This window comes from Sardina pilchardus, chromosome 7, assembly GCF_963854185.1.
Source record: "Sardina pilchardus chromosome 7, fSarPil1.1, whole genome shotgun sequence".
NCBI classification, from domain to species: Eukaryota; Metazoa; Chordata; class Actinopteri; order Clupeiformes; family Clupeidae; genus Sardina; species Sardina pilchardus.
In genome coordinates this window covers 35,717,117-35,739,616 of record NC_085000.1, presented here as the reverse complement: position 1 = coordinate 35,739,616, position 22,500 = coordinate 35,717,117, and the positions used below count along the sequence as shown (strand labels likewise).

General features: G+C 45.0%; 1 protein-coding gene across 1 annotated transcript in view; it reads right to left on the bottom strand.

The window, feature by feature from the left end:
* ntsr1 (neurotensin receptor 1 (high affinity)) overlaps positions 1 to 22,500 on the bottom strand; it is a 54,531-nt gene that overhangs the window by 4,689 nt on the left and 27,342 nt on the right. The window contains exons 2-3 of the mRNA XM_062542080.1: positions 15,716 to 15,917; positions 295 to 379 (exon numbers count right to left, since the gene is read on the bottom strand). Of these exons, the coding sequence (XP_062398064.1) occupies positions 295 to 379; positions 15,716 to 15,917 (287 nt within the window). The remainder of the gene's footprint in view (positions 1 to 294; positions 380 to 15,715; positions 15,918 to 22,500) is intronic.

Here is a 22,500-nt window from a genome sequence, read left to right as displayed (position 1 = left end):
CAAGGAATTTGATTCCTGTTAATCTTTGCTCTTAAGGCGAGACACGGCAGGTGAAAAGGGTTAGGGTCACTTTAATCAAGCCTGTGCATGAGTAATGATGTCAACCATAGCAACGGAGCTTTTATCTTATCTTAAGAGTTGTCCTTACTTTGTAAATAACATTTAAGAGAAACCTCCTAGCTAATATCTTTAACTGCAATTTAGGAGTTCTCTTAGTGGTAAGATAAAATGCTTTGTGAATACGGGCCCAGAGTGTCTCTATCATGTCACATGAGAATACGATGAGCTACTTACTCTGTCCATTGGCTCACATAGCAGAACATGAGTCTTCGTGCATGATAGGGGAGCCAACAGACCACAAACGCGATTACCACAGCACCTGAAATACAGACACAGCAAAGTCAGATAAACACAATACAGCACCTGAAATACAGACACAGCAAAGTCAGATAAACACAATACAGCACCTGAAATACAGACACAGCAAAGTCAGTTAAACACAATACAGCACCTGACATACAGACACAGCAAAGTCAGTTAAACACAATACAGCACCTGACATACAGACACAGCAAAGTCAGATAAACACAATACAGCACCTGAAATACAGACACAGCAAAGTCAGATAAACACAATACAGCACCTGAAATACAGACACAGCAAAGTCAGTTAAACAAAATACAGCACCTGAAATACAGACACAGCAAAGTCAGATAAACACAACACAGCACCTGAAATACAGCAAAGCCAGATAAACACAATACAGCACCTGAAATACAGACACAGCAAAGTCAGATAAACACAATACAGCACCCGAAATACAGACACTGTAAAGTCAGATAAACACAATACAGCACCTGAAATACAGACAAAGCAAAGTCAGTTAAACAAAATACAGCACCTGAAATACAGACATAGCAAAGTCAGATAAACACAATACAGCACCTGAAATACAGACACAGCAAAGTCAGATAAACACAACACAGCACCTGAAATACAGACACAGGAAAGTGAAACAGAGGAGTAAAGAAATAGTGTCTAGCCACAGCAGTTTGGAGAGGCTGTTCTCTTCCTCATATGTGATCACAGTGACCAGGCTGGTGACCAGCCTGTCAAGCTTGACAAAGATGGTCAAGCTTGATTTCTAGAATGACCATCATAAGCTGGCGTGGCCAGTAAAAACCAGCAATGTAGACCAGCAACACCAACTAAAATGACCAGCTTGAGGTGGTACGGCAATCAAAACCAGCTGAGTTACCATCATAAGCTGGGTAAACCAGCTGAAGGTGTGTTTTTGCTAGAGTTTTGCTGGTCTAGCTGGTTAACCATCATAGGGTGGTCAAATAAGCTGGTTAACAAGCTGGTCAACCAGCAAACCACCTTTAGCTGGTCAGGCTGTTTTTTTCAGCAGGGAAGTCATGCTGGTAACCAGCCTGTCAAGCTTGACAAAGATGGTCAAGCTGGTTTTCTAGAATGACCAACATAAGCTGGCGTGGCCAGCATGGGTCAATGTAGCCTCTGTGATTTCTCGGAAGAGCATGTTTATCAGGTCTCCCTCGAGACTTCATGTCCATCAGAGCCTCTTCCCACCTGTGAACCACATGGAGGCCAATACTGCAGCCACATGGTCTCCTATGAACCATGTGAAGGCTAATACTGCAGCCACATGGTCTCAGAGGTCGTGTCAATCGATGAGGGTTCACCAATGTCACCTCTCTAGGCCACAGCCCTTATTGGTGCCTTAAGACGCGCACCAGAGTCTGTAGCACAGACACCCGCTCATCCATATGGGTCAGCAGGCCTTTCTCTACACTACAGATTCACTACATTCACTACTTTGATCCATATTTACACTGATGCTGCAACCTCAAGAAAGCGAAAGTATGAGTAACCGAGGACTGTGGCTGCGAGCTCTAATTGCACAGAAACACACACACACACACCCACACACACTACTGGCACAAGTGTGAGTGATGAGTCAGAAGACACCAGTGGCTTGTTGGCTTGTTGAGGTGGCCGGAGCACCATGTTGTTCTCAATCATCACCCTTTCATCGAGGGAGTGGCCATTCGCTTGGACTGTTGTCTTGGCAACCCCTTGGTCTGTTGGGCAAGAACGCTAGCGGCTACAGATGAGATAGCAGCCAGCAGCTACATCAGCTTGCTAGCCACTACATGTGAGTCACAGAGACAGAAAAGACAGAGAATACACAGAGATGCAAAGTGGGTTGACCAAGTCAGAGGCAGAGAGAGAAAAGGGACATACTGTGCACAGATCTGAACAGGCCAAGATGCCGCTGTTATGTCAAAAAATCACTTTCATTTAAAAGCCAACAGCAATAACATGAGTGTAACGGAATGAGGATATTTCAGTTGGTGAATTTTAAAGCGTGCTTCATTGAGTCACGCTAACTCCTCAGCTTTCCCCTCATTGAGAGATGTACATACAAACACCACAGAGATAAAACAACAGTAAACACAAAGGGCAAAATACGATTCCAAAGCAGATAAATATCTAGAAACAACACAACTGAATGTAAACATTATGATGCCAAAGCTGTTTGCAGTTAACTCCTCGGAGGTCCGGGGGCCTTTCAAACACTGGGAGGCAGTCTGCTACATCTGACATATTTAGGTTTTTCATCTAACTAAAACATCTATGCAAAAGTGGCACATATGGTTATATTCTAGAAGACCTCAACAAAATGATATGTGAGTAAAGTGTATGTAATGAAATTAGCTTTTATTATTCAGTGTAAACTCAATTATTATCAACTAAATATATCTACCCAAGACTTTTGAAGTTTGAACCTTGAAAACAAAGGTGTTGGCTAAATAAAAGTAAAAAGAACATAAAAAAATGTTATGTAGTCAGACTAAATGAAGTCTCTTTCAAATATCTTTCAAATGCAAATTAAGTTGATTGGGCTTTAGAATGGGTCTGCTGCAGACGAGAGGACTGAAAATCCTAGGATTTTCTTTTATTGTTTTTACCAGGCACCATTGAACATTTCTTTTACATAAACATATATATTTGGAAACTAGAGGATCCAAGGTTTCCAATGGTGTCCCTTATATGTTTCTAGGACAAAAACTTGCAGAGATTCAGATGTGTGTTTGGAATAGCTTTTCAAATGACTCCCAGGTGTTAAAGGAACACTTCACCTTTTTTCATATTAAACTATGTTATTCCCTTAATTAAGACGAGTTGATACATACCTCTCACGTTTCAATGCGTGCACTCACTGGCTCTGGCATGCGGCACAACTTTGATAGCATTAAGCTAGCCCAATGCATTCATTAGGATCCAAACAGAGATGAAGTTAGAAGTGACCAAACAGCTCCATGTTTTCCATATTAAAATACAGTTACACGAGTAGTCACACGACCAAGTATGGTGAGACAAAATAAAACGTGGTGCATTTCTAAGCAGGCAAAAGGGATAACTATATTGCGTGGCGGAATAACATTGGGAGCACTTAGACTCTGCGCAGTAATATCTTCACTCCAAAGTGAAACTGAAAGTGCAATAGTGAGGATATTACTGCGCCACAGAGCCAGTGAGTGCACGCATTGAAACGTGAGAGGTATGTATCAACTCGTCTTAGTTAAGGGAATAACGTAGTTTAATATGAAAAAACGGTGAAGTGTTCCTTTAACTAACAAGAGCAACACTAACCTGCACAACATGGCAGCTGTCTCAGCGGGCTACAATATCATGCTCATACTTTGAGACACTCTCCTTTTGATCTTTTCCCCGTTTGACATCTTACCATAGACTACGTGCATCCTACGCAATGAAACGACAGCTTCAATATGCACAGGCAACAGCGTGGATAATTGAACATGCTCTTTGATTCAACATTACATGGTGTCTGTCTGTGACACCATGTTTTACACGTTTTAGCGTTTATCTTGTACAGAGCTCACAGCTTTGTCTTTGGTGGTTGTTGCATCCATGTTGTGTGTGTGTGTGTGTGTGTGTGTGTGTGTGTGTGTGTGTGTGTGTGTGTGTGTGTGTGTGTGTGTGTGTGTGTGTGTGTGTGTGAGAGAGAGAGGCGTATTTTATATGTAGAGAATGGAGAGATGTTTCTGTCTTTTGTCCTGCCTTGCATACTGCAGACAGAGCAGTGAAGGCCACAGACCCACATATCATGTATTCTCTCTCTCTCTCCTCCACTACACACAGATCATGTATTCTCTCTCTCTCTCACTCCTCCACTACACACAGATCATGTATTCTCTCTCTCTCACTCCTCCACTACACACAGATCATGTATTCTCTCTCTCTCTCACTCCTCCACTACACACAGATCATGTATTCTCTCTCTCTCTCACTCCTCCACTACACACAGATCATGTATTCTCTCTCTCTCTCTCTCCTCCACTACACACAGATCATGTATTCTCTCTCTCTCTCACTCCTCCGCTACACACAGATCATGTATTCTCTCTCTCACTCACTCCTCCGCTACACACAGATCATGTATTCTCTCTCTCTCACTCCTCCACTACACACAGATCATGTATTCTCTCTCTCACTCCTCCACTACACACAGATCATGTATTCTCTCTCTCTCACTCCTCCACTACACACAGATCATGTATTCTCTCTCTCTCTCTCCTCCACTACACACAGATCATGTATTCTCTCTCTCTCACTCCTCCGCTACACACAGATCATGTATTCTCTCTCTCTCTCCTCCGCTACACACAGATCATGTATTCTCTCTCTCTCTCTCCTCCACTACACACAGATCATGTATTCTCTCTCTCTCTCTCCTCCACTACACACAGATCATGTATTCTCTCTCTCACTCCTCCACTACACACAGATCATGTATTCTCTCTCTCTCTCTCTCCTCCACTACACACAGATCATGTATTCTCTCTCTCTCACTCCTCCACTACACACAGATCATGTATTCTCTCTCTCTCTCCTCCACTACACACAGATCATGTATTCTCTCTCTCTCTCTCACTCCTCCACTACACACAGATCATGTATTCTCTCTCTCTCACTCCTCTGCTACACACAGTCCTTTCTCATCTCTCTCTCTCTCTCTCTCTCTCTCTCACACACACACACACACACACATTCTCTCTCTCTCTCTCTCTCTCTCACACACACACACTCTCACATTCTCTCTCTCTCACACTCACACAAATACACTGAGCTTATCTGTTTTTTTTGCCAGATAAATAAATAATAATATAAAAAGCCACCCACACTCTGAGCACAAAGAGGAATAAACTGTGTGATGGTAGCAGCCCCAGGTGCTCTGTGTTTGTCCCTTAGACTGTCACACTTGTGCACAAAGACAAATAAGAAATAAGATAACAATTGCCTGCTGCAGTTACTTCAGCACTGAGCTGGTGCAGCTCGTCCTCTAAGCTGAGGAGCACACGGTTGTTCCCGTGTCGCCTTCTCAAAATAGCTGTTGGTGTCGTGGTCAACAGCCCGCAATGTCTGACTCTTAGAATAACTCTGATCATTTGAACATCCTCTGGCCAAGGGTCTATATTTGGGAGATAATGAGTATAATATTTAGTTTGGAACGTACGGTGGCTGTGCGGGTTAATCGGTGCAGACAGGAATATGCATTTACAACTGAATATCATAGAAATTGCTCTTCTAAGCCATTAACCTGGCTCAGCTCAGTCATTATACGTCTACAGACAAATGGAAGTGTGTTTGCATTTAGTGAACAAAAAGGCTATAAAAAGGCTGATTATACAGTGCATTACTTTGCTCTTATCTTCTTTAAGTCCCTACCATCATGTTAGGAGAGAGAGGAGTCCACCTGTGCAGACATCCTCCACACAAGATGGAACTGGAAGAAGAGCAAGGTAAGGCACTGACTACACAAACAGTCATTTCCTGGTCTCAAACTAAAATGTACACATCTATCACACTTGGAGGTAGAGGATGGAAGAGAGGAGGTGGAGAGAGGGAGGAGAGAGGGAGGAGAGGAGGGAAGAGAGGATGTGGAGAGAGGGAGGAGAGAGGGAGGAGAGGAGGGAAGAGAGGATGTGGAGAGAGGGAGGAGGAGAAGGAGGAGAAGAGGGGGAGAGAGGGAGGAGAGGAGGGAAGAGAGGATGTGGAGAAAGGGAGGAGAGAGGGAGGAGAGGAGGGGGAGAGAGGGAGGAGAGGATGTGGGGAGAGGGAGGAGGAGAAGGAGGAGAGGAGGGAAGAGAGGATGTGGAGAGAGGGAGGAGAGGAGGGAAGAGAGGATGTGGACAGAGGGAGGAGGAGAAGGAGGAGAGGAGGGGGAGAGTGGGAGGAGAGGAGTGAAGAGAGGATGTGGAGAAAGGGAGGAGAGAGGGAGGAGAGGAGGGGGAGAGAGGGAGGAGAGGAGGGAAGAGAGGAGGTGGAGAGAGGGAGGAGAGAAGGAGGAGAGGAGGGGGAGAGAGGGAGGAGAGGAGGGAAGAGAGGGAGGAGGAGAAGGAGGAGAGGAGGGGGAGAGTGGGAGGAGAGGAGTGAAGAGAGGAGGGAAGAGAGGATGTGGAGAGAGGGAGGAGGGGGAGAGTGGGAGGAGACCTGATCGTTACGTTTTCGTTGCTGTGCCTTTGTTTCATGAAATCTTTCTAGAGCCTACCTGACATTGACAGACTTTGCAAAGATTTGGAAAAGATCTTTGAAAGACTACAGTCTCAGACCCTCTCACATCTAAAGACAATTCATTGAGTTTCTAGTCACAGTCTAGTCACAGGCCAGTCTCAGATTAGGATTTTGCAAAGACTGTGGGTCGCTATTTACATGACTGCTGCTAGATTCCTTCAAATTATTTCCATCGTGCAATAGGCTACACGTCATCATTAACAGGAACTCATATGATAGCCTACTCATATCAAAGTCATTTTTTTCGCGTTTCTGCAGCATTGTTTGATGTGTGACATCACTAACAGATATAGAGTTGTTCTATCACATAGAACAGCCGACTAATAAATTATAAGAAATGAAATGACAAATAATCATATAGGCTACAGTTGTCGCCTATTTTGCCCTTTCCTGTTTCGTGTTCGCGCAAGGTTACTATTGGTTTTTAATGTTCACGTCACTATTTGCATGAGCCACGACTGAAAAGACTTCCGATAATATCAAACATGTTTGATATTGTCGTAACAGCAAAACTAGAAAAAGACTGCCTCCGACGGACTTAAAACCGCTAAGATTGGCACCTTACACTAAACGATTTAGATGACGGGAGCGCGCCGAGATTCTAGTTCAACTCCCAAGATTTCCGCCCGATTTTGGAAATTTAGTCGCCGACTGTTAAAACAGACCAAAATCGTGCAATGTAAGCCAGCCTTAGATCGACGTAGTAACCGAACAGCTTCGCGTCGTGCCTAACAACACCCCTTAGCTGCTCGATTATACAGTATAAAGCACAGCCTCTCGGGGCTTATTGCTTATATCTACTCATGCTGGGTCAACCAGATTTACATTACTACAGTATCTACCCATGCTGGGTCAACCAGATTCACATTACTACCGTATCTACCCATGCTGGGTCAACCAGATTCACATTACTACCTTATCTACTCATGCTGGGTCAACCAGATTCACATTACTACCTTATCTACTCATGCTGGGTCAACCAGAGATACATCACTACCGTATCTACCCATGCTGGGTAAACCAGATTCACATTACTACCTTATCTACTCATGCTGGGTCAACCAGAGATACATTACTACCGTATCTACCCATGCTGGGTCACCACTGACAGCAGCTGCCCAGGGAGTCTCTGATCACAACCCCGCAAGGACACACTGCGGCCAGCTGATTGCCCAGAAGTGGGTGGGGGGGGGGGGGCACTTAGCTGTGCTGCGTCTCTGACCCCTCCAGGCAGCGCCCCTTTAAGTGTGAGCTGAAGATCAGATATGGAGATATGGAGGGGTTGTGTGTACAGGACAAAAGCTCCCAAGCACGCGCGCGCACACAGACACACACACACACATACAGAAATCTATACTCAAACACACAACAAAAACATTCCCTCACACATGAAAGGCACATCCACAGCCATTAACTCACATTACGTGCAGTTCAGCTCCACTGCAGTGTCTGACAGCACTCAAAAGCCAAGCTAACACACACACACACACACACACACACATTCTAGCTAAAATAACCACTTCTCTCCCACCGCGTCCCGGGCTTCTGATGGGAAAGTTTTAAGGTTGACACACACACACACACACACACACACACACACACACACACAGCACCCGATCACACTCTGTCTCCCAGCCAGGCCTGCCCCTACCATCATCTCCACATGTCTCTCTTACATGCACACACACACATCCACCATCACACACACACACACACACACACACATTCACACACATCCACCATCACACACACACACACACACACACATCCTGTATCACACACACCCTGCGATGGCTTGAAATAACGCTGCGTGGGGAGTTGGTGTTTGAGTGGCTACTGAGACAGAGAGAGGGGAGAGAGAGAGGAGAGAGAGAGGAGAGAGAGAGAGTAGAGAGAGAGGAGAGAGAGAGGGGAGAGAGGAGAGAGAGAGGGGAGAGAGAGGGGAGAGAGAGGAGAGAGAGGAGAGAGAGGAGAGAGAGAGGAGAGAGAGAGGGGAGAGAGAGAGAGGGGAGAGAGAGGAGAGAGAGATGATAGAGAGGAGAGAGGGGAGAGAGAGGGGAGAGAGAGAGGAGAGAGAGAGGGGAGAGAGAGAGGAGAAAATTGAATTGAATGGCAGATAGAGGAGAGGGGCACAGAGAGGGTCACAGCGGTCAGTATACTCAACAGGTGCTCAGGATGCACAGAGAGGGTCACAGCGGTCAGTATACTCAACTGGTGCTCAGGATGCTGATCAATTGAACTCCAATGCAGCTCTTATCTCTCCGTGTGACAAACTGGTCATCCAATGAGTTGTACGGCGTTTGGGAAGACTTGTAGCATTCATTCAGCTCTCATGGGTGTGCTATGTTGAGGCTACAGACATAGATAAAGGTTCTAGAGTAGATTGTGATTGATGTCATTCAGGGCATTAACACTAGAAGTGCCAAGCGCCGGTCATTTGACCGCTGAGACGTATTACTTGAAGCGCCGTGTTGGTTTGACCTATATATACCTAGAACTGCCGGGCTTAAAAATATATATATATATATTTAAAAATATATATATATATTTTCACTCGATTAAATTCCATGTTTTATCACCCAGTATTTTTACATGATCAAAAGCACACCGGCACAAGCTAGTTTAGAACTATTTTGCTCTTCTTATGTGACAACACTGCAGTCCCACGTTTGGCCATGTTTTTTTCAGACTGATCTTCTCTTTTCTCACAGCAGATGACGCAAGAACTCACTCGTATAAGTTTCCTGTCAGTCAGGCATGAGAATAATATTTTACCATAAACATATAGTTTATATATGTGCAATATGTATTATATATGTGATTTATTTTAATAAGTATTTTTCGTTTACATGGCATAGTCTATGGAGGCGATTTACAGTGGTAAAATGCAAGTTTGTTTTGAAAACGTTGCGACGTTGTTCTATTAGGCAGGCCTACGTGTGTAAAAAAATATTTTCAGCTGAAATTCGTCGTAGCCTATTTAAATTAGTTTCGGCCAAATCATTCATCTGCGCACAACTAACAAAGGACATTGGCAAGCGATTCTTATGAATTATTTCCAGATGAAACTCGTCGAATTTAAATTAGTTTCGACCAAATCATTCATCTGCGAGCAAACTTTTCTTATGCATTTATTTGGGCTTACTTAGTATGCCTACGTACATTCATAGTTGTATATCCTCTAAGTTGTATATCTTCTATAGTTGTAGGCTATCTGTAACAGCTCAGACTAATGTATAAGCATTTTCTTACATATTTCCTGGACTGACTGAGTTACGTCTCGTCAGAGACCTATTTCCTACGCATATAGACGTGTAGCGTGAAGTGGCGCAACGCTTGCTCTCTCATGTAACACTCAGACGACCCGGGTTCAATTCTCAGCGTGTGTGTTATTTTGTAGCTTACATTGACTGAATTCAGTGACCGTTTTTCAACGTTGACGAACAATTTTTTTTTGTTAACACTAGAAGCGCCAAGCGCCGGTCTTTTGACCGCTTAGACGTATTACTTGAAGTGCCGTGTTGGTTTGACCTAGGTATACCTAGAGAACTGCCGGGCTGCGGTCTTTCGATTAAATTCCAGGACCCTACGTTCACGACTTTTCCTAAATGCGAGTGGCTGCGCGAACATAGGCTACCTATTAAATGAATAGAAGTGAATTTGGGGAGTGAATTAGAAATAGCCACCAATTCATTTTAGAGCTTAGATTATCTGCCCAAACCCAAACTGCGGGCCGGTGTTACAGATCTCGAGATCCAACAACGTGTTGGGTCGAAATTGGAATCCTTCCCCACGGTTCCGTCGGGTCAGGCTCCTAATCACAGAACGCATGCCTCCGTTTTAAAATAGCCTATAAATAAAATTTCTAAGTAGCATACAAAATGTAAAAACGAAATATAAAAAATGAAATAGCCTACTATGAGAAAGTTGAAAGTCAAGTTTGCTTAAAGGGATAGTTCGGATTTTAAGACACGAAGTTGTATGGGTTCCCTGTCAGCAACGTAGTGCATCAGCACTGACTTACCCCCGACAGCGTCCTGTGAGCCGAGATCCAGCCGGTTTTAGATCGTTTTTGATGCTGAAGAAAGTAGTCCGGCAAGTTTCTGGGGTCACGAAAGTAAAGTGTTTTTCTTCTCAAAACCATATGCGTTCAACAGAGTGATATATTTGCACCACGAAAACGTTGTCCAGGAAAAATTCAAACCTCGTTATCACTTACTTATTTTTCGCGATTCCTATCACTGCGCGCTACTGACAGCTGGACAACGTTTTTGTGGTGCAAATATATCACTCTGTTGAACGCATATGGTTTTGAGAAGAAAAACACTTTACTTTCGTGACCCCAGAAACTTGCTGAAGAAAATAGTCCGGCATCAAAAACGATCAAAAACCGGCTGGATCTCGGCTCACAGGACGCTGTCGGGGGTAAGTCAGTGCTGATGCACTACGTTGCTGACAGGGAACCCATACAACTTCGTGTCTTAAAATCCGAACTATCCCTTTAAGGTTTGTTCAAGAACTCTTCCAGAGTTTTTACCTCAAACAACACAAATCAACACAAATAAATGAACAGATGAATGAACCGTGCTGTATGTCATAATGAAACAACCACAAACTATCAACACGGTCTGACACGAATGACACATGGATTAGTGCAAACTGAATTTATGACCAAACGATTTGATTCGTGCACGAAGCGCCATCTAGCTGTCATTATGTGTAAGTAACAGCGTCCCAGTCTGAGGACTCAGCGGTCTTTTGACCGCCTCAGCCGCGCTTTAAGTAGTTCACACCAGCACGGCGCTTCTAGTAGGACGTCAAAGCGGTCAGATGACCGGGGCGCGGCACTTCTAGGTATAAGTGGGTCAGAACGGCACGGCGCTTCTAGTGTTAAAACAATCCACTTTTACTTAAAGCACTTTGGCTTTTTTATTTGCTTTAAGCTTCAAAGAGCACTTTTGCTAATTCAGTTATGAGGCCATCAAGGCAATTAAGTTGTTTCAACTCCTGTCCGTCCATCTGTCTGCCTGTCTCTGTGCTGCCTTCGGCCGCTTTGCTGTGCCAGTGTCTCTCTGTGCTGCCTTCGGCCGCTTTGCTGTGCCAGTGTCTCTCTGTGCTGGTTGTGCCCCCTTTACTGTGCCAGTGTCTCTCTGTGCTGCCTTCGGCCGCTTTGCTGTGCCAGTGTCTCTCTGTGCTGCCTTCGGCCGCTTTGCTGTGCCAGTGTCTCTCTGTGCTGCCTTCGGCCGCTTTGCTGTGCCAGTGTCTCTCTGTGCTGCCTTCGCCCGCTTTGCTGTGCCAGTGTCTCTCTGTGCTGCCTTCGGCCGCTTTGCTGTGCCAGTGTCTCTCTGTGCTGCCTTCGGCCGCTTTGCTGTGCCAGTGTCTCTCTGTGCTGGTTGTGCCCCCTTTACTGTGCCAGTGTCTCTCTGTGCTGCCTTCGGCCGCTTTGCTGTGCCAGTGTCTCTCTGTGCTGCCTTCGGCCGCTTTGCTGTGCCAGTGTCTCTCTGTGCTGCCTTCGGCCGCTTTGCTGTGCCAGTGTCTCTCTGTGCTGCCTTCGCCCGCTTTGCTGTGCCAGTGTCTCTCTGTGCTGCCTTCGGCCGCTTTGCTGTGCCAGTGTCTCTCTGTGCTGCCTTCGGCCGCTTTGCTGTGCCAGTGTCTCTCTGTGCTGGTTGTGCCCCCTTTACTGTGCCAGTGTCTCTCTGTGCTGCCTTCGCCCGCTTTGCTGTGCCAGTGTCTCTCTGTGCTGCCTTCGGCCTCTTTACTGTGCCAGTGTCTCTCTGTGCTGGTTGTGCCCGCTTTGCTGTGCCAGTGTCTCTCTGTGCTGCCATCGGCCGCTTTGCTGTGCCAGTGTCTCTCTGTGCTGCCTTCGGCCGCTTTGCTGTGCCAGTGTCTCTCTGTGCTGCCTTCGGCCTCTTTACTGTGCCAGTGTCTCTCTGTGCTGGTTGTGCCCGCTTTGCTGTGCCAGTGTCTCTCTGTGCTGGTTGTGCCCGCTTTGCTGTGCCAGTGTCTCTCTGTGCTGCCATCGGCCGCTTTGCTGTGCCAGTGTCTCTCTGTGCTGCCTTCGGCCGCTTTGCTGTGCCAGTGTCTCTCTGTGCTGCCTTCGGCCGCTTTGCTGTGCCAGTGTCTCTCTGTGCTGGTTGTGCCCACTTTGCTGTGCCAGTGTGCATGGATGGCAGAGACACTCTTCTCTGACTAACACATATAACAATCACAAAAAGGGTGACTAACACTTCACATGATTCTGCCAGACACACACACACACACACACACACACACACACACACACACACACACACACGCACACACACACACATACATACACTGACAAACAATACAAACCCACATATAGACCCAGACAAAGTCATATTGCGCACACCCACAAACACCCACACCCCATTTATCTTCCAAAAGCCATTCAAAAGTCATTGAAAGTGTAGAAATGAGCTTTGTTGAGGCATGTTCAGCCCTCTTCTTAAAGATGGCTGTTTAACTACGGAAAACAAGAAGATTTATACGGCCAATCATAATGAAGGCGCCTGGGGAGCTGGCCCATTTGTCTCTGTTTTGATAGAGTCTTAATGGATCTGTAATGCTGGACTGTGGGCAGAGAGAGGGGACCGGCGGCTATAATGCTGGACCATGGGCAGAGAGAGGGGACCGGCGGCTGGGTCTGGGCAGAGAGAGGGGACCGGCGGCTGGGTCGTAAATCTGACTGACCTCATCTCACCGCAGGACTTGGTGGAGAGGGAAGTTCTACCGCTGGACTGCTGGGTCGGAACATTTTCCATTTTTCCAGAGAGTTCCACGGGCCCGCTCCAACGAGAGAGATGAGTACGGTGCAGCAGTGGTGTATGGTGCAGCAGAGATCATCAGTAGGTGTGGGCTGTGTGTTTGTGCTCTCATATGTTTTGCCTTCTCTGGTGAATCAGCAGTTTGACTTAAATTACGGGTGGTGGTGGGGAGATGATGCGGTGTGAATTTGAACAGCTGAGAGTCTCTCTGCCCGAGGACTGCTGTGGGTCATTTAGCAGCGTGCTCAGCATAACTGAACTTTAAAGTGAATTCCATTCATCACAAGTTGTCCCTGCTAAACAAACCAGCCTGACCAGCTGAAGGTTGTTTACTGGTTGACCAGCTTGTTAACCAGCCTGTTTGACCACCCTATGATGATCGACCTGCTAGACCAGCAAAACTGTTGCAAAAACATACCTTCAGCTGGTTTACCCATTTTATGATGGTAATTCAGCTGGTTTTGCTTGTCATAGGCCTACTACCTCAAGCTGGTCAGTTCATCTAGGAGTTATAATTGATCAATAACTTCTACTTAATAATCACCCTGCTGAAAAAAACAGCAAGAAACCAGCTTAGGCTGGTAGCTGGTTTTAGCTGGTTTTAGCTGGTCTTTGCCCAAAACACAGTTATTATTGCTGGTCTTTACTGGTGTAGCTGGTTAGGCCACCAGCTAGACATGCTGGCATGACCATCTGAGGAAGCTGGTCGTGCTGGTGTGACCAGCCTGTCGTTTGGGATACAGCTGGTTTAAGATGGTCATGCTGGTGACCAGCCTGTCAAGCTTGACAAAGATGGTCAAGCTGGTTTTCTAGAATAACCAACATAAGCTGGCGTGGCCAGTAAAAACCAGCAATGTAGACCAGCAACACCAACTAAAATGACCAGCTTAAGGTGGTACGACAATCAAAACCAGCTGAATTACCATCATAAGCTGGGTAAACCAGCTGAAGGTGTGTTTTCGCGAGAGTTTTGCTGGTCTAGCTGGTTAACCATCAAAGGGTGGTCAAAGAAGCTGGTTAACAAGCTGGTCAACCAGCAAACCACCTTTAGCTGGTCAGGCTGTTTTTTTCAGCAGGGCACATAAAGCAGATCACAAAAACTTCATGTTTCCATTTAAGGAACATTTCAAAGATAAGGAAGTCCTTATCCTTACCAGACGCTGAAAAACTAATCCACGCTTTTGTCACTTCCAGGCTATACTATTGTAATGCGCTATACGCTGGCTGCAATAATACCTGTCTAAAAAGCTTACAGCTTATAAAAAACGCAGCTGCTCGCACACTCACTAGGACCAAAAAATATGAACATATTTCCCCCATCCTAGCATCTCTACATTGGTTACCTGTTAAAAGTCGCATTTACTTCAAAATTCTACTTCTAACATACAAAGCCATAAATGGCAGGGCAAATTGAAATTTCAGGTGGTGTTGCTGGTCTACATTGCTGGTTTTTACTGGTCATGCCAGCTTATGTTGGTCATTCTAGCAAACCAGCTTGATCATCTCTACCAGCCTGGGCAGCTTAAGGTGGTTTGCTGGTTGACCAGCTTGGTAACCAGCTTGTTTGACCACCCTATGATGGTTGACCAGCTTAACCAGCAAAACTCTTGTGAAAACATACCTTCAGTTGGTTTACCCAGATTACGATGCTAATTCTGTTGGTTCCCTGCTGAAAAAAACAGCAAGAAACCAGCTTATGCTGGCAGCTGGTTTTAGCTGGTCTTTGCTGGTTTTCTTCCAGTGTGTGTCGGTGTGTGTAAAGTGTGTCGGTGTGTGTGTAGTCACGTAGAACCATGACTCCGTGGCGTAGCGACTGGGTGTGTGTGTGTGTGTGTGTGTAAAGTGTGTGTGTGTGTGTGTGTGTGTGTGTGTGTGTTCTCACGTAGAACCATGACTCCGTGGCGTAGCGACTGGGTGTGTGTGTGTGTGTGTGTGTGTAAAGTGTGTGTGTGTGTGTGTGTGTGTGTGTGTGTGTACTCACGTAGAACCATGACTCCGTGGCGTAGCGACTGGGTGTGTGCGTGTGTGTGTAAATTGTGTGTGTGTGTGTGTGTGTGTGTGTGTGTGTGTACTCACGAAGAACCATGACTCCGTGGCGTAGCGACTGGGTGTGTGTGTGTGTAAAGTGTGTGTGTGTTCTCACATAGAACCATGACTCTGTGGCGTAGCGACTGGTTGTGTGTGTGTGTGTGTAAATTGTGTGTGTGTGTGTGTGTGTGTGTGTAGTCACGTAGAACCATGACTCCGTGGCGTAGCGACTGTGTGTGTGTGTGTGTGTGTGTGTGTGTGTGTGTGTGTGTACTCACGTAGAACCATGACTCCGTGGCGTAGCGACTGGGTGCGGTTGGGTTCCACGGCGACGCTCAGCATGGTGCTGTTGCCCCCGACGACGCAGACACGGTTGTCCTGCGCTGCCTCCCGGAACATTCTGAGCAGCTGACTAGCGATCACGCCATTCAGCACCGAGATCAGCGTCATGGGGACCACGAACGACAGGAAGGCATTCACCTAGCCAATCACAGAGAGAGAGAAAATCACCTGACTACACCTGAAAACACACACACACACACACACACACACACACACAGGAAGGCATTCACCTAGCCAATCACAGAGAGAGAGAGAGAGAGAATCACCTGACTACACCTGAAAACACACACACACACACACACACAGGAAGGCATTCACCTGGCCAATCACAGAGAGAGAGAGAAAATCACCTGACTACACCTGAAAACACACACACACACACACACACACACACACACAGGAAGGCATTCACCTGGCCAATCACAGAGAGAGAGAGAAAATTACCTGACTACACCTGAAAACACACACACACACACACACACACACACACACAGGAAGGCATTCACCTAGCCAATCACAGAGAGAGAGAGAGAGAATCACCTGACTACACCTGAAAACACACACACACACACACACACACAGGAAGGCATTCACCTAGCCAATCACAGAGAGAGAGAGAGAGAATCACCTGACTACACCTGAAAACACACACACACACACACACACAGGAAGGCATTCACCTAGCCAATCACAGAGAGAGAGAGAGAAAATCACCTGACTACACCTGAAAACACACACACACACACACAGGAAGGTCATTCACCTAGCCAATCACAGAGAGAGAGAAAATCACCTGACTACACCTGAAAACACACACACACACACACACACACACACACACACAGGAAGGCATTCACCTGGCCAATCACAGTCAGAGAGATAGAGAGAGAATCACCTGACAACATCTGAAAACACACACACACACACTTTAATGCTTTTATTTGGACCTTAACACAGGGGAAGATTCACAGATCCAAACATTGAAGGAAGTGAGTTACACACTTAGGCAGGTCTGATCAAACACAGAATGCATTGTGCTTTTTTCTTTCTAAACTACATGATTATGGGTAAACATGGCATCGTTGCTTCCAGATGGATAAACCTATTATTGCAGAAATAGAGCAGTGCTTTGCAAGTTTTTTTGCAATTGGTTTGCTTAGTCCACATATTTGCAGTCCACGTTTGTGCGGACAAGTTTGTGCACATGTCCAAGACTCCCAAACACAAGAATGATAACGTTGCACTGAAACCCCATGCTTGTGATATTTTCTGCAAGTGGCTGATATTTCAGCAGCTTGGAATTAAAAAAGTGCCCATGTACAGATCAAAAGAACATCCTATTTATAGTCACATTCTTAGAATTGTTATCTTTAATGGTAATATCTGGGGTGTTTGGAATATTACTGAAAGTGATATTGTTGGTGTTTTCATCACTGGACCAGTCCTTTTGTACAGTGTGGTGTTTGTATATTTTTTTCATTCTCTCCTACACTTTTGTGATGCTTTGTGACACCAAGTCCACCAGTCTATCAGAATGTCTGCCCTCGCACCTGTTGCTGACACCTCGCAATGCGTGTCGCTTCCCTTGTAGGTTGCGCAGGTCTGGCCCACTTCAGGTGTATTCCAATCCGATGGCAGAGGTCGTTTAAGTTCGACCTCACACCAAATCCAGCCGCTCTGATGTCTAGTTTGCCGATGTCCTTCACCCTAAAGCCAAGGAACTGCGCATCATCCTCTTTAGCGCGCGGCACTTTCCGCCTCCGTAGATGTTGGATAAGAGACACACGAGCCACCTGTTTCACCGCTGGATCACTGTTATTTAACATGTCACTGTTATTTAACATGTTCAGCTGGATCGCTGTTATTTAACACGTTCAGCAGGATCGCTGTTACTTAATACGTTCAGCAGGATTGCTGTTATTTAACATGTTCAGGAGGATCACTGTTATTTAACACGTTCAGCAGGATTGCTGTTATTTAACATGTTCAGCAGGATCGCTGTTATTTAATACGTTCAACAGGATCACTGTTATTTAACACGTTCAGCAGGATCACTGTAACATGTTCAGCAGGATCGCTGTTATTTAACACGTTCAACTGGATCACTGTAACACGTTCAGCAGGATCACTGTTATTTAACACATTCAGCAGGATCACTGTAACATGTTCAGGAGGATCACTGTTATTTAACATGTTCAGCAGGATCGCTGTTATTTAACACGTTCAGCAGGATCACTGTTATTTAACACGTTCAGCAGGATCACTGTTATCTAACATGTTCAGCAGGATCGCTGTTATTTAACATGTTCAGGAGGATCACTGTTATTTAACATGTTCAGCAGGATCAATGTAACATGTTCAGCAGGATCGCTGTTATTTAATACGTTCAGCAGGATCGCTGTTATTTAACACGTTCAGCAGGTGGCTGGTTCTAGTGGCAGTGTATATCCACTCGATGTTTGGAACGCCTAGACCTCCATTTTTCCTGGGCTGAAAGATAGTGACACACACACACACACACACACACACACACACGTCCTACACTTCTTGACTGTAGGGGCTCAGTTACACACACACAGAGCCTCCCATCAGCATAATTGCTGAGACTACTTGACAACAGTGGTGCAGAGAGACTGGGACACAACACACACACACACACACACACACACATACACACACACATACACACACACACAGGCATAATTGCTGAGACTACTTGACAACAGTGGTGCAGAGAGACTGGGACAACAATGGGAAGTGAAGGGAAAACAACAAGAATTTAAGAGGGGAAAGTCAGAGCTGGAGGCTCCCAGGAAAGAAAACAAGAAGAAATGAATTTGAGATTTGTTTCCAGCAGCATTGGTGAGTGTTAATTATCAGCAGTTTTCGAACTCTACACACACTCACTCTACACACACCCTATAGACACACATTCACACACACACTCACTCACACACACACACACACACACACACACACACACACACTACACACTACACACAAAGTCTACACACACACACACACACACACACACACACACACACACACACACACACACTACACACTACACACAAAGTCTACACACACACACAGACACACACACACACACACACACACACACACACACAAACACTCTACACATCACTAATTCTCAGCTGTCATTGAAGCTGTTCTTTTCTTCCTCCACACAACACCCTCAACCCCCAAATTTACTCTCTAATCAGGGCCATTGTTATTTCCAGCACGGCAACAATCACAGCCCGAAAAAATGTTAATCGAGTTAATGAACAGATTGCAGATCTTTTGTGCTGCTCTCTGGTCAGTAATGACATCCTGATTAAACTAAGAAAAAAATAGTCACCATGAAAGGAAATCTAAAGTGAGCATCAAACAGACGCTTGATCACAGACACTCGATCACAGACACAGACGGCTCATTTGCGATGGTGACCGTGCTGAGGGGCACAGCAGCTCCATTTCTGCACCTATCTGATATGCACTGATATGCACTGATATGCAGCTATCTGATATGCACTGATATGTACTGATATGCACTGATATGCAGCTATCTGATATGCACTGATATGCAGCTATCTGATATGCACTGATATGCACTGATATGCAGCTATCTGATATGCACTGATATGCACTGATATGCACTGATATGCAGCTATCTGATATGCACTGATATGCACTGATATGCAGCTATCTGATATGCACTGATATGTACTGATATGCACTGATATGCAGCTATCTGATATGCACTGATATGCAGCTATCTGATATGCACTGATATGCACTGATATGCAGCTATCTGATATGCACTGATATGCAGCTATCTGATATGCACTGATATGTACTGATATGCACTGATATGCAGCTATCTGATATGCACTGATATGCAGCTATCTGATATGCACTGATATGTACTGATATGCACTGATATGCAGCCATCTGATATGCACTGATATGCACCGATATGCACTGATATGCACCTATCTGATATGCACTGATATGCACCTATCTGATATGTACTGATATGCAGCCATCTGATATGCACCTATCTGATATGCACTGATATGCAGCTATCTGATATGCACTGATATGCACCTATCTGATATGCACTGATATGCACCTATCTGATATGCACTGATATGCAGCTATCTGATATGCACTGATATGCACCTATCTGATATGCACCTATCTGATATGCACTGATATGCACTGATATGCACCTATCTGATATGCACCTATCTGATATGCACTGATATGCACTGATATGCAGCTATCTGATATGCACTGATATGCAGCTATCTGATATGCACCGATATGCACCTATCTGATATGCACTGATATGCAGCTATCTGATATGCACTGATATGCACCGATATGCACTGATATGCTGCTATCTGATATGCACTGATATGCACTGATATGCAGCTATCTGATATGCACTGATATGCTGCTATCTGATATGCACTGATATGCAGCTATCTGATATGCACTGATATGCAGCTATCTGATATGCACTGATATGCACCGATATGCACCTATCTGATATGCACTGATATGCACTGATATGCACCTATCTGATATGCACTGATATGCACTGACATGCACCTATCTGATATGCACTGATATGCACCTATCTGATATGCACTGATATGCACCTATCTGATATGCACTGATATGCACCTATCTGATATGCACTGATATGCACTGATATGCACTGATATGCAGCTATCTGATATGCACTGATATGCACTGATATGCACTAATATGCACCTATCTGATATGCACCTATCTGATATGCACCGATATACAGCCATAATTACCATATTATGCAGCCATATGCACCGATATGCAACCATAATTACCATATGGTCCCATATCATAGAAATGTACAAAGGCCTTAAAGGGATTATCCGGAGTAAAATGCACTTTAGATCAATTTACGGATGACTAGGAGTACAAACGTTGAGTTGACATCAAATCATGTCATTCGGATGTGTTTTGAGAAAGTTCGAATTTACCGTTTTTAGCCAAAGCTCGTTAGCCTGGAAGTGAACGGGGCATGTCCTTTCGCCGCTACAAAACGCTATTTTTATACCTCTTCTACTGTTCCAAACAACATTACACTTACGTGGTAGTGAGTAGAGGGTCCCTTAAGCCAAACCGAAGTATCCCGAGGTCTTTATGTGGTCGGATGGAGTCCAGAATGAATTTAATCAAGCCAGTACCTTCCCGGAAATGTCGCTGCTGCAGCTGAGAAATGTTTTAGCAACACTTAAGCAACATTTTGTTGAGTGACAGGTGTTAGGTCTTAGCTGGTGAGCATGTGTGCGCTATGTCGGGCTGTGAAGGATGGAAGATGATGAATAAATAGGCATAGCCTCTTCAAATAAATTGTAAAGTCCCAGCTCTTCAGAGAACATCTCCTCCCATAGCACTACTTACAACTACTCTTGCTGATCCAGCTCTTCAGAGAACATCTCCTCCCATAGCACTACTAGTCTTGCTGATCCTTGACTTGCCATCTAATTGTGCCATTGAGGTGTCCACGATATGGCAACCTTGACAGGGACAAGAAGGAAGCGGTCAGTCCCAGCTGCACTCTGCCTCTGGGCCCGTATTCACAAAGAATTTTAGGGCTAAAAGTAGCTCCTAACTGGCGAATTTAGGAGAAACTCCTAAAAATAATGGGCGTGTCACTCCTAACTTTAGGACTCTCCTAAGTAAGGAGAAAGGACAACTCCTAAACTAATAGTGAGTCTTCCTTGCTATGGTGGACGTCATTACTCATGCATGAGCTTGATTAGAGTGACCACCTTGATTGGCTGATGATTATAACGCGGGAATAATGGCAAACCTCCCCTACGATGACGAGTTGAGTGACAGGTGTTAGGTCTTAGCTGGTGAGAATGCGTGCGCTATGTCAGGCTGTGAAGGATGGAAGATGATGAATAAATAGGCATAGCCTTAATGAATAAAGAGTAGAGCAAATAGCCTAGGCTTATAGAAACACTAAGGACTGGAGCAGTATCTTTGCAACATGTATTAAATCTGTATGAAAACACGTTGCCTATATTTGCAAAGAGGAGAAACGATTTAACTTAATTAGGCACAATGAGACGTTACATTTAGTTTACATGCAATGGTGGTTTTGGTTGTCGGTGGCATTATTGCATTTGCATCCTTAGTTGCAATGCACATTTATTCCCTTGAATGACAGCTCCTGCACTGCACGTTCATTTCAAAACATCACGACGTGAAATGCCACTAAAAGCGGGTTGTGAATAGGTCTTATTGAGTTAGAAGTCCTCTCAAGTTCTTTTACGCTGTCCTAGACTTAAGAGCTACTTTTAGACTTAAAATGTTTTGTGAATAACTTTTAGTGAAAAAAATTAGGAGTCCTAAAGTTGGGAGTGACATGCCCATTATTTTTAGGAATTTCTCCTAAATTCGCCAGTTAGGAGCTACTTTTAGCCTAAAATTCTTTGTGAATACGGACTTGGGTAGATACAAGAAACAATGCAGAAGACTGCATATTGTTGTCTAGTACAAAGGAAATGATACACTTTCCTAATTGTGCTTTGCTTACAAATGCTAAAAGCCCTTCATTTGCATTAAGAGTAGGAAGAAACCCCAGTGTGAGTTTAGAAGCATGTAGCCTCTCTGGCCTATCTTCCTTCACAGATCTCAGAGCATGAAAACCCTCCACC